A 12,175-nucleotide genomic window follows, 5' to 3' on the forward strand; every position below is an offset into this window, starting at 1 on the left:
GTCAGTAGGCCTCAAAATTACTGATTTCATTTTTCTAATGGCTTTTATTTCAATCTTTTTGTCTTTAGAATATGTTTTATTTACTGAATTGCAGAACAAGCTTGTCATTATGTTTCTCTCAGGCCAAAGAAATGTGCTGTTTTAGCCTCATTTGTTTGTTTCCTGTGTTTTAGTCTGCATAATCACATTTCATAATTATACAAAGTAGGCCATAAGGGCTGTTAAGTTTTCTTCCAGTGTTCTCCAGGCCTACCATGTCTTCCACAAATATCCAATTTATTTGATCTCCGTCACCATTTTTAACTTAAACGTACAATTTTCCCATAAGAGCTCAAATATCTTTGCATCATTTCCCACTCCTGCTGCAAAGATAATGGTTGTAGCAGGAAAAGATACCATTTTAAGGAATTTCTCATGAATACTGCATTCCCGTTTGTATCTGTCCTTTTTCTATTCTACAACCTCTTGAAAAGTACCGTGCTTCATGATTGTAAATCCGGCCCTATTTCCCTTCTACATACCTTTGCCTTTCTTCAAATAAGAATGCTGTGAGGATTTTGCAGGAAGTCAGGACATTCCTCAGAGGCAATGTAGCCAAGTATCTCCGTGGTATCCAAATGCTACTTCTTACTCAGCATACAGAGATTTTCATCATCAGTACTTGAGTTACAGAATTTCAGAGCTGAACAGAAACTTAAAACATCTTAGGTCAACTCCTTCATTTTAATAGGTGATAAAACTAGGTTTTTTTACATCGCTCGAGAATATGCCAGCAGCTCCGTGCTGAACTGAGACTTCAAAATCTGATTGCCCCAAATCCCAGGTTATTAAAAGAAAAAGACATATGGCGCTAATTTAACTGTTCCATTAAATCTGTAAAGAGAATAATCACTTTTTATTGTTTCTATAAAGATGATGCATGCTCATTTATAAAAATTTCACGTAATACAGAGAGAAAACAACAGATTGCCCCAAATCATTCTCTAAATATAATTAATGTTACTATTTAATGAACATTATCTTACATACTTAAATGAATAGGCACAGATAAAAGGATGGATATATAGATTGATAAAAAACTAAAATGAGAAAAAGAATGAAATAATTTTATAACATTAGGGTCATTCTAAATGTCGTATCTTTAATTGCAAACAGTAAGTTTAATTTTACTTGAATTTGTCAGAAGTGAAAGAAAATGAAATTGAAGAAATTACTGAACTTCAAATTAAATGTTGCTCCACAAGAAGTTTTAAGTTCTCTAAAATATATAGGACTTTAAGAAAACAGATTATAAACAAACATTAGAATTTAGTTGCTAGTTTTCAAATGTGTTTCTAGTTTACAAATGACCAGTTGTGTTTCCCTTTTATGAATGATCAACTGACTCTTCTAACAAAGTTAAGATCAGTACACTTATGTTTACTCCCATCTCCCAAATTTTAAGTCATTTTGTATTATCTTTTTACACTGTCAAGATACATAGCATTCACATTCTTTTATACCTAAATTCATATAATTATATATTATTAAACATTGTACATAGACTTATATAATTATATATTATTAAATGTGATTTTAAAAAATTTTTAACATTTATTCACTTTTGAGCGACAGACAGAGCATGAGTGAGTGGGGTGGGGGCAGAGAAAGACGGAGACACAGAATCTGAAGCTGTCAGCACAGAGCCCGACACAGGGCTTGAACTCACAAACCGTGAGATCATGACCTGAGCTGAAGTTGGATGCCCAACTGACTGAGCCACCCAGGCGCCCCTAAATATTGTGATTTTAAATAGAGGGGACATTTCCTTTACCATAATTTCTTCATTCCTGAGATTCCTGTGCTATCTCTTGGTTATTTTTTGATCATCCAGTACATTTTTGAAAAGATGCAGCTTGATGTGTTTTACCAGAGTTCTTGTGTGCTTGAGAATGTCTCTCTGTGGCCTGTGCACTTGAAAGACACTTTGGTTAGGCATAAACTCTTCGGGTCATGTTGACTTTTCCCTTAGCACATTTCATTTTGCATTGTCCCTTACTCTCTATACTACATGCTAATCTGTGTTTTCATTGTGTTCATTCTAGGTTTGTTTCTTCTACTGGGGCTTTCATTCTAATAAGTGTTTTTTGCTTTTTCCCCATTCTTTGTGGAGTGCTTCTGGCCCACTTTTTTTTTTTCTTTTTCTCTTTTTTTTAGTAGGTTGTGGGTAGGGAGAGGTAGATAGTGAGGGTGTGGTGGTACTGATTTTTCAATCAACTTTTTTTTCTTTTTTTTTGGCTTGTCAGTTTTTGCTGAAAGCTGGACATGGTGTATTGGATGAAAGGAATTGAGGTAGATAGGCCTTCGGTGTGAGGTTTTATGTTCATTGGCTAGAATCCAGGCTGTGCTTGCTGTTTGCTGTAGCTGTGGTATCAGAGGCTACTGTTTTCCCAGGTGGCCTTGTTTTGGTCTTCCTAGTCTTGGGGTTTGGCTAAAGACTTCTTCAGTAGAGCCTGGGGCTTGTAGCTCTTTCCGCTGTAATCAGGAGGCCTCTTGATGTGGTAGTGAGGTGTGGCCAGAGGGAAAGGGAAAAGCCTGCATTGGCCTTTAATCAGGTGTCCTCTTTTAGTGAGCCTGCTGTGGGGCATTTTACTTTCCCCAGGTTTGGTTATCCCAAAGCGCTTAGATTCTGGTACAAGTTTCCCTTGAGGGCAGGCCATGTTAAGGACAACAGAGAACTTTGGGTGTATTTCAGGATGATTACTTTTTCTCTCCTGCTGGAAAGTAGCAGATTTTTCTCCCATCTCAGGATGAGAACCTGGCTGGACTCCTGGGGGTAAAACTAACAGAAGTGTGCAGACCCCACACGTACCCAGAGTTTTTAACTCAAATACTAGTCTGTACTGAGCCTCCAGTAATTCACCAGTTACAGTTTATTTATTTTTTAAAGTTTATTTATTGAGAGAGAGAGAGAGAGAATGAACAAACGGGGGAGGGCAGAGAGAGAGGGAGAGAGAGAATCTCAAGCAGGCTCTGCACTATCAGCTCAGAGGCCTGTGTGGGGCTTGATCTCACGAACCGTGAGATCATGACCAGAGCCCAAATCGAGAGTTGGAGGCTTAACCCACTGAGACAGCCAGTGCCCCTCACCAGTTACAGTTTAAATTGTTGCTGCCTCTCCTGGATCCAGCTACAGGCTTCTGCACCCAATAGGATATGGTTCTCAGTCTCTTCCTGCTTGTCTCTCTAGTTTGGGGACATTAGTTTGCCCCATGACCTCAGCTCTCTGATGGATCTACGAAGAGCTGTTGATTTTTAGTCTTTTCAGCTTTTTTCTTGTTGTGAGGGCAAGGGTGATGGCTTCCAAGCTTCTCAACGTGTCAGATCACAAGCCAGAAGTCCTATTTGAATAGTTTTAGATTTATAGCCTCCCCTGTTATTAACAACTTACACTACTATAGTACATGTGCCACAACTAGTGAACTAATATTGATCCATTGTTATTGTTTACATTTTTGAGATTTTCTTAGTTTTTACTTAACATCCCATTTCTGTTCCAGGATCCCATCCAGGAATCTGTCTTACATTTTATTGTGACACTTTTTTATACTTACCTAATTTTGATGACCTTGACTTTATTGAGGAATGCTGGTCAGGTATTTTACAGAATGTTCCCTGTTGGGATTTGTGTGATGCTTTTCTTGTGATTAGAGCTGTGGGTTTGGGGAGGAGAGAACTACAGAGGTAAAAGTGCCATTATGATCATGTCAGATGAAAGGGACAAACACTGTCTGTGGGGCTTATCACTGTTGATACTGATCTCGATCACCTGGCTGAGGTTTCTCCCAGTTTCTCCCCCGGAATGTTACATGGCTTCCCCCTTTTCTACACTTACTCTTTGGAAGGAAGTCCCTGTGCATAGCACACATTTTAGTCATGGAGAGGTATGTTCCACGTCCTTCAGGGTGAGATAGCCACAAGTTATTTGGAAATCTTGTGCGTGGAGGGCTTGTCTTTCCTTTCCCGTGTCTGTCTTTATTCAGTTGTTTGCTTGTCCGGTCATATTTTGGCTATAAGCCAATACTAGTTTTTTTGTTTTGTTTTTTTAAATTTTGTTTTCAGATTATTTCATCTTTGGCCTTTAGGAGCTCTTTCAGTTAATGCTTGTGCTCCTTTGTAACACTCCATCTTTGTGCTTTGAAGTTTCTGGGCACTTCCTTTCGGGCACTATGAGATGCTTCAGGCTTAGCTTACATCTTCCCTGTCCCAGTCCTTGAGTCAGCCATTTCTCTCAGAGCTGGCTCGCTTTTCCACCCCTCTCCCCTCACGGTCTCTTCCTTCAACCTGTGTACTTCTTCAGCTCTTCTTTTGAGATGATTTTTGTGGTTTCTGCAAGACCATGAGTAACTTCTTTCCTTGTTTTTTTTTTTTTTTTAATTTATTTCTTTTAAGATAGAGAAAGACAGCATTTGCAAGTGGGGTAGGGGGAAGGGCAAAGAGAGAGGGAGAGAGAGAATCCCAAGGAGGCTCCGCACTGTCAGCATGGAGCCCGACATGGGGCTCGATCTCACAACCGTGCGGTCATGTACTGAGCCAAAGTCAAGAGTCAGATGGGCGCCCAGCTGACTGAGCCCCCCAGGTGGCCCGTGAGTGACTCTGTGTCCGAACCCCTCTGGCTGTCTCTGGCCCGTTCTTCATGTGGTGGTGGTTCTTTATCTGCCTTTGCTTACATGTCCCTCATCCTCCTTCTCACCCCTACTCATTTAGTCATCGTACCCATCTGGGTTCCTCCTAATGGCATCTCATCTGTCAGTGCAGCAGACTAATGGCTGGGGGAACAGCAGCATATCCCGGGGAGAGGGGAGGACAGATACTGGCGATGATGAAGGCAGCAACCTACTACGTGCCTGACCTTCTGCCTGGGATTTTTCTCAATCTCTTTCCACCGGTTTTGTCTTTGTGACACATACTCTCTTCCTTTCTGGTGTTCGTGAGGGCTGTGGGATCGCTGTGGGGTACACACTTGGCCTCAGACCTTTCCTCTCCTTAGTAGTGTGAGCTTCCCCAGGTCCTTCCCCACCCCCACAGCCCTTACCCACCTTCCTCTCGCTGCGGCTGTCCCCTGCCTTTTCCTTGTCCCCAGATTTAGCCCTTTAATCGCAGTGTAGTGGGCTGCCCGAGAGTTTGCATGCCTGCCTTGGTGGGCAGCTCATGATGCCAGCGGTCTGGGGGCGAGGTGAGGGTGGCCCCGGCAGCTCCCCGTCTCCCCACTCCCCACAAGCTTTCCCTGGGTGCTGCCCAGGCTGCAGGGCAGAGCCCTGCCACTTTCCTAGTTTGGAGACACAGTGTTTCCTTTTCATCTCTTCTCTTGTTTTTCGTGCTTTTGAAGGGGAACAAATAAGGCTCCGCCAAAATAAATATAATTATTTTAATGGAGGCAGTATTTTTTTTTTTTTTTTTTTTTTTTTTTTTTTTTTACCCTCAACCAGAACTGTTTCCTCACATCTTATCGTTTGTAGAAAGGTTATTTTCTGGTAGAATCATACTTTCCAACATGAGACACCCTCTCCATGAGAGTTATAAGGGGGAAATCATGGCCCTTGTTCTTTATGAAAATGAAATGAAAGTGTAAGGAAAGTCATTTTTCCCTCATTACTGAATCTCAGTATGTTGATAATTTGTATATGAATCGCATTTATCTGAGTCACTCTCGAATTTAGTTACTGTAAGGAATATAGAACTTAAGGAACTATGATTTTTAGAAATGTAGGACACTGTATTTCCTTTATCACAGGTTACAAAGGCAATCAAAGAGGACATTTTCCCCCGCCTACAGATTGCCATTCACTGTTCCTGACAGTGTCTCTCATGGAAATCAAATCTAGACCATCTGCTAGATTAAAAAATAAGTCGATAAAAATGAAAGTTTGTGAATACAAAGAACTTGAAAAGAAATAAAAACGTCCAGCGAATATAATTTATCTTATTTACAAATTTCTGTTTAACATGGAAACCAAGCAAGCAAACAGAAGATGTTGATGTACGTCAGACATGAGTAGAGAAATCAGGGACAGTTTGGAACCGCCCCCTTTCTAACCCTTTCTTGTGCTCTTGTTGGAAATGTTACTTTTCAGACAGCAACACTTTCGGGAAAATGGAAGAGTTTTTCTTTTTTGTTTGGCGTGTTTATGTGTGTTTGTTTTTTGTTTGTTTGTTTTGCCCATTTGTTTGTCTGTTTTGGCTCTCCAGGCACTTTATTTAAACTGACCAGTGGCTTTGTTGATCTTGGTAAATTATCCTTTTTAAAAAATTTAAGTAATTCACAATCCAGCCATGAAACCTACGGAGGATTGCTTCTGCTGTCTGTTTTAACAGAAACGAGGCAGTCACTTTGTTCTTGAAGAGAGAAAAAGTTCAGGTTTCTTCTCTGTTCTAGAGCTCTAAACTCTTCTAAGGATTTTTATAATGTTGCTGTTTTTTTTTTTTAATATAATTTATCGTCAAATTGGTTTCCATACAACACCCAGTGCTCGTCCCAAGTGCCCTCCTCCATGCATAATATTACTGTTTTAAGAACGAAGCAGTAATTCCCGTCTCCTTCCCCTAGTGCAGGCAAAGACTGTGATGGTCCCTTTTCCTTATGGAGGATGGGCTGATTCAGATGGCCGAGTGTGGCTCTATGTTCTGGGTCAACAGCTGTTGGTTCCCAAATGGCTTCCTGCATCACCTGGCCCCCATTCCCAACTCCTCGGCTGTTTCACTGTCGTATACTTTTTAATATTAGATACTTCTAGTTTAGTATTATTTTTGAGTAAGAGAAATAGCCTTTGCAAGAATATCGGTGTGATATAGCCCACTGACAGTCCATCAAATGAGAATACTTACCCTTGGCAGGTAAAGCAGATGGAAATGTATCTTTGCCCTAGTGGTCGCTTAAAAATGTCAAAGTTTTATGCAGGGTTTAACCAGATGAAATTGCTGATATTCAACCATTTTTAACTTACGAAATTGGCAATTTCATCTCATTTAGCCTAAGAGCTTATAGATAGCAAGGCTTAAACACCGGTGTTAAGATTCTCTAAAAAGGAGAAATGAAGGTCATTTCCATTCTATCAGAAGGAAGAGAGTTGGAGAGCTGTTTCTGATGTAAATATAATTATTTTAATGGAGGCAGTATTTTTCTTTTATACTTTGTCTCACAGCCTTGCCTTTCTACTTTAATTTGCTCTGTGCCCCAGCCCCACCAAAAGCACATGGACCCACTAGTGTGCATTTCTATCATGATTCATACTGGAATTTCTGCCCCAGTCCGTTCCTTCCTCTCTTCAGCTGTGTATAAGGATAGCCACCGTTATTCCCAGTTTTTATTGTGAGAGGAGTAAGCTGACAGGAACGGACTAATCTCATAAGACCAATCCCAGGATGGACTTCTGGGAGCCTGCCTCCCAACCCAGCCCCTTTCCTGTTACCCCCACTGCTGTTGCTCTCCCGCATGTTCCCATTCCCTTGTTGGGTACCAGTCTTCATGGGGTTCTGTTCACAGCTCTTGGAACTGTTGGCCACTGCCTAGCAGCTATACATCACTCTTCTGGTTTAATATTCTTAAGAAGGGGTTACTTTTTTTCTTCTGAATCCTAGATTCCCAAGGACTTGAAAGGGGTTTTTCTGTACATTGCAGGCACCCTCTACAGCACTGTTGTGAAACACTCAGAGTCAGCGCTGATTCCTTGTCTCAACTCAGCCACACCATGACTGTTTAAGTCTAGAACTAACTGTGTTTCCTGGTCTCTGAAGTTAAGTGGTTGAATATTATAGTCCTCTGATTATATGCCTGAAAGTTGTTAACAGGTGTCCTTTTCTTCTTAAAAATCTGAACGACAGCATTACACATACTTTATACGTGCCTGTTTCACAGGGTGGTTATTAACAGCACAAAATTTTATCCTCCCTCTCAGAATAGAGTATTGCTGTTGACAACGAGGACAGCTAAATGCTTGCTCCCCACCTGGTTCAGCTGCCTCAAGTCCTGTTAGTGCCCCATTTCTGATTGAGCACACAAACGTGACTATAAATTTCCCCTGACAGAAACCACATCGCCTCATCAGCCATATAAGAAAATGACAAAACAACCAACTGTGACAGCATGACTGCCAAGGTTTCAGCATCAGTGCTGGGGGGAAACACGCTTGTATAAGATAAAATCGGGGCTAGATAAAGCCCAAAAGACAAGCTCTGGTGTACCTGTCTTCTCGAAACTGCAACAGCTGGGAAGTGTGTTTTTGCCAGCGAGGCCAAGGTTCCAGAAAACCCTTTGCTCCCTGAGGCCACATCACCAGTCCAGGGATGGAGAGAGGGTCCAAGAGGATGTGGCATGCTGCTTTTCTTGTAACAAGCAGATCTCTAGCAAATCGTAACAGTAGCTAAGGTCCATCTGTCATTATTTCACTACATCTTCACAGAAACCTGGGGAAGTTTAGGATCGTTGTCCGCCGCCTTTCCGCAGGGAATATTTAGGCAGAGAGAAACACAGCCAGTCAGCTAGATAGTGGTCAAGCCAAGATTCAGACTGGGTGTGCCTTACCTCAGTACCCAAGGTCTTTCACTTTACCTTGAACTGATTTTAAAGCTCCGTGTCATCACCAAAATTGGAACGTGGTGAGAGTAGGAGGAGAAGAGGTGCTCCATGCCACCCACCCCAAGTTTTCTCTGCTTTGGTACAACGCTAGAGTGTGAAAGGAGTAAACATCTTCCCAACCTCAGTTAACTTTAAAAAAGGACATTAAGTCATCAAAGATACCTTGATGAGAGTTAACAAGGAGAATTGCTATTAATAAGAAAACAGAAGATACCTTAGATACCTAATAAAAGATGACAAAAGAGTTGAGCAGACACTTCCCCACAATGACCAACCAGATGATCAGTGAGCATGTGAAAGTGACACTCAACGTCATTAGTCATTAGGAAAAGGTAAACTTGAGCCACAGTAGAGATCACTGCCCACCCAATGGGATTGCAAAGACAAACCAGAGATGGACCAGATATTGGCAAGGATCTGAAGCAACTGGATCTCTCAGTCCCTGCTCATGGGAGTGTCAGGTGGTTAAACCACTCCAGAAAACCATTCGGTAATTCCAACACAGCTGAACACTTTCATACCCTGTGACCCAGCATTTTTACTCCCAAGACTCTGACCAGCAGAAATCCCTGCATATGTTCATCAGAAGGCCTTTGGGAAAATGTTCATAGCAGCACAATTCCTAATGGCCCCAAACTAGAAACTAACCAGTAGCCCAGTAACACAAGACTATTAAACAAATAAATGGTGGAATGTTCGCATAATGGAATACTGTGTAGCTACAAGAATGAGCAAACTATTGCTACACACAGCAAGGTGGATGGATCTCACAAACATGAGGTAGGGTGGTGAAGGCAGACACCAAGGAGTTCATAAAGCTCAAAAATAGGCAACACTGAGCCTCACTATTGGAAGTCAGTCAGGCTAGCGTCAGTCTTTGTAGAGGGCGGGAGAGCAGGGCTGCGAGGGGGTGCTTGGCGGGGCCTACGGTGCTGAGCATGTTCTCTTTCTTGATCTGGGTAGTGGCTTCAGTGTGTTGAGATGTTGAAAATTTACCAAGTTCACTTATGTGCACTTTACGTATATTCTTCTACTTTAATACTGAGATTTTCAAGCACTAAACATATAGGTGCCGGTTCTTAATTTTTGACTGCCACTGTGGTAATAAAAATTTAAATCAACTAAGAGATTTACATGTGTATAAAACAGGGATTTTGTGACACACTGTGACATGTGTTTTGGAAGAAACGTTAATTTTTTTCTTGATAGTCCTTCATCAGCCTCTCAGTTTGTCTGAACCTGACAAGGTGAGGAAGGCAGAAAATAGTGAATTTCACCAACACCAGCAATTATTGCTCCGCTTAGCATTCATTTGACCAGAGCAGCACTGGCTGGTCAGGTGCTCATCAGATTATGGAGTCCTTTCTTGCCTCACGGCCTATAATAAAACTTATCTTTTTATTACGATTTTAATACCTCCAAGAAGAGAAGCACAAAGAAAATAACCATGAAATCCCGACACCTGGCTAAAAACAAATCCTAAGCCTTTATTCTCTAAAGAACAAGGAAAAGATTCAAAGAGAGGTCCTCCCTTCACACGGGAATTCTTCATTTGTAACCATAGCTATAAAAAGGCAATATGGAATGTTTAAGGAACCTGAACAATGGTCTCAGAATGTTTTACAGAATGTTCCAGTACTGTGCAAGGTAAGCTTTCATTCCTAGCGCAAAAATAATTGAATTCTAGCGTGAGGAGGGGACTAAAAGAACAAACTTGCGTTTTAACAAATAAAACTTGGGAAACACCCATCTGAGACAAAATATTGGGACTAACACCTGTCCTTTCTCTGAGTTCCCATCATCTCTCCTCCTCATTTGACCATTGTGGAGTCCTACCCTGTCCGTTCAAGGTCACGCAGTAGATTAGTGACAGAGTAGGGGAGGACCTACCATCTTTAAATTTCCAACCTCTTCCTCTTTTCACCCCATGATAGAGACTGCAGATAATAGATAAATAAAAGCCAAAGGTCGTAGGTATGATATTAATGCATCTCTTATAAAATATGTATTTCAGCTTGCTACCCTTGAGTTCCCTCCAAAGAAACTATTTGGAAACAAGGATGAACGAGTGATTGCTGAGAGGCGAAGTCACTTAGAGGTAACAGAATTAAGCTTTGCTTTCTCTGCATAGAAAATTTGCCATCTGATTGACCAGTGAGAATTGTTCCTGTTATACAAACACTATGGCTCTTGTTCACGGATGTGAAGGTGTTGTTTCATTAACAGCGGAGGTGGCTGCGGTGCATGGTAAAGTAACGACATCGGTTTACTTAAAATGTCCGTCCTTAACCCCCCTCTGGTGTCACAGAACGTTTTTCCGGCTTTGAAGGAGATCACATTTCTTCTAAGGGTTAGGAAGCAGGCTGTGGGTGAGAGCTAACGATTTGCAGAGACAGATGGTCTGTAATACAGATTGAGGTACAAAAGCTTGCTGCAAGAAGCTTGAATTAATTAACTGAAGATAGATAGTATTGCATTATTGTTACTTTTTTGAGAGAGTTGGAAGCAAAAAGACACATACCTATTTTGGTCATGGTGAGGCTTTGTTTGACTTGTTTTAATTTATTCTTCTGAGCCAGCTACATATAGAACTTTGGCTCAGCACAGCTTGTTTTTCTGAGTGCCTCACTGCCAATACACATTGTTGACTGCTTTATGTAGTTTGTATTCCTTTTCAAGATAGAGTTGCTTATTTGGTTGGAATCTAACGCTGAGGCTGAATCTAGGTGCTAAGGCACGGTCATAGGTATCCTGGGTTGTATCTCCTGCCGTTGTGCCGTTTTGCCTGGCTCGTGTCCCTTGCCACTGAGGCGGGCAGGATAAAATTACAAATAGCTGACTACAGTCTCATGTCAGCAAGCTTTCATGGGGCCTCTCAAATTCCTCTGTGCTACTTATTTAAGAGGAATAATAATAAGACCTGTTGCAAATGAAATCAAGTAAGAGAAGGCCCAAGAGAGCCCCTCCTGAATCATGAAGTGCTACATCAAAATTAGGTTCTATTCTCATTCCTGGTGACAGCCAGTTTGAAATGACTGCCCATGGGATCCACTTAATGCTAGTGAACCAAGGATTAGGGAAACATCCAGAGGCTGGAGGGTCCAGTGAGAGCAAAAGAAGGGGAGAAATGGGAAACTAAAATTAAAGATTAGGAGATTGTGGTCCATCAGGGGCAGCTTAGAGTTTTGAGATCCTCATATAGAATCGCTCTGAGGAAAGAAGGATTTTCAGGGTGTAGCAATCCTTCCTGGCATTTGAGTTATACTGGAGGAATGATGCGTTTGAAGAGGTCCTGGGTCTATGAAGTCTGAGCTTTGAATGAATCATGGTAGGTTTCTAAAAATCATCTATGAGTTGGCACCCTGATACCCAACTGAAGGACTTGCCTTCAAGGGAAAGGTCATGGTGGTGAGCCTGCTTGATCAAGTTCTCTTAAAGGTTTGCTTTGTATCATACAAAAAAAATGTACAAATAATGATAGAACTGGTGATGGTTTATTTATTTTTTTACCTAACCTTTACCCCCTTCAGTTATCTAGACTTGTTTTTAATGGAAAGGTGG

At 41.4% G+C, this 12,175-nt stretch overlaps 1 protein-coding gene across 4 annotated transcripts in view; it reads left to right on the top strand.

Annotated features, from left to right (window-relative positions):
- Nucleotides 1-12,175, top strand: part of KIF16B (kinesin family member 16B) — a 289,482-nt gene that overhangs the window by 245,375 nt on the left and 31,932 nt on the right. For 3 of the 4 annotated variants that reach the window (XM_086701642.1, XM_086701643.1, XM_086701644.1), the window contains one exon: nucleotides 10,629-10,712. The exons of the other annotated variant lie outside the window; for it this stretch is intronic. In XM_086701642.1, the coding sequence (XP_086557768.1) occupies nucleotides 10,629-10,712 (84 nt within the window). The remainder of the gene's footprint in view (nucleotides 1-10,628; nucleotides 10,713-12,175) is intronic. 4 annotated transcript variants of the gene reach the window in all.

The sequence above is a fragment of the Puma concolor genome, chromosome A3 (genome assembly GCF_028749965.1).
Source record: "Puma concolor isolate L17-30 chromosome A3, mPumCon1.1.hap2, whole genome shotgun sequence".
NCBI lineage: Eukaryota > Metazoa > Chordata > Mammalia > Carnivora > Felidae > Puma > Puma concolor.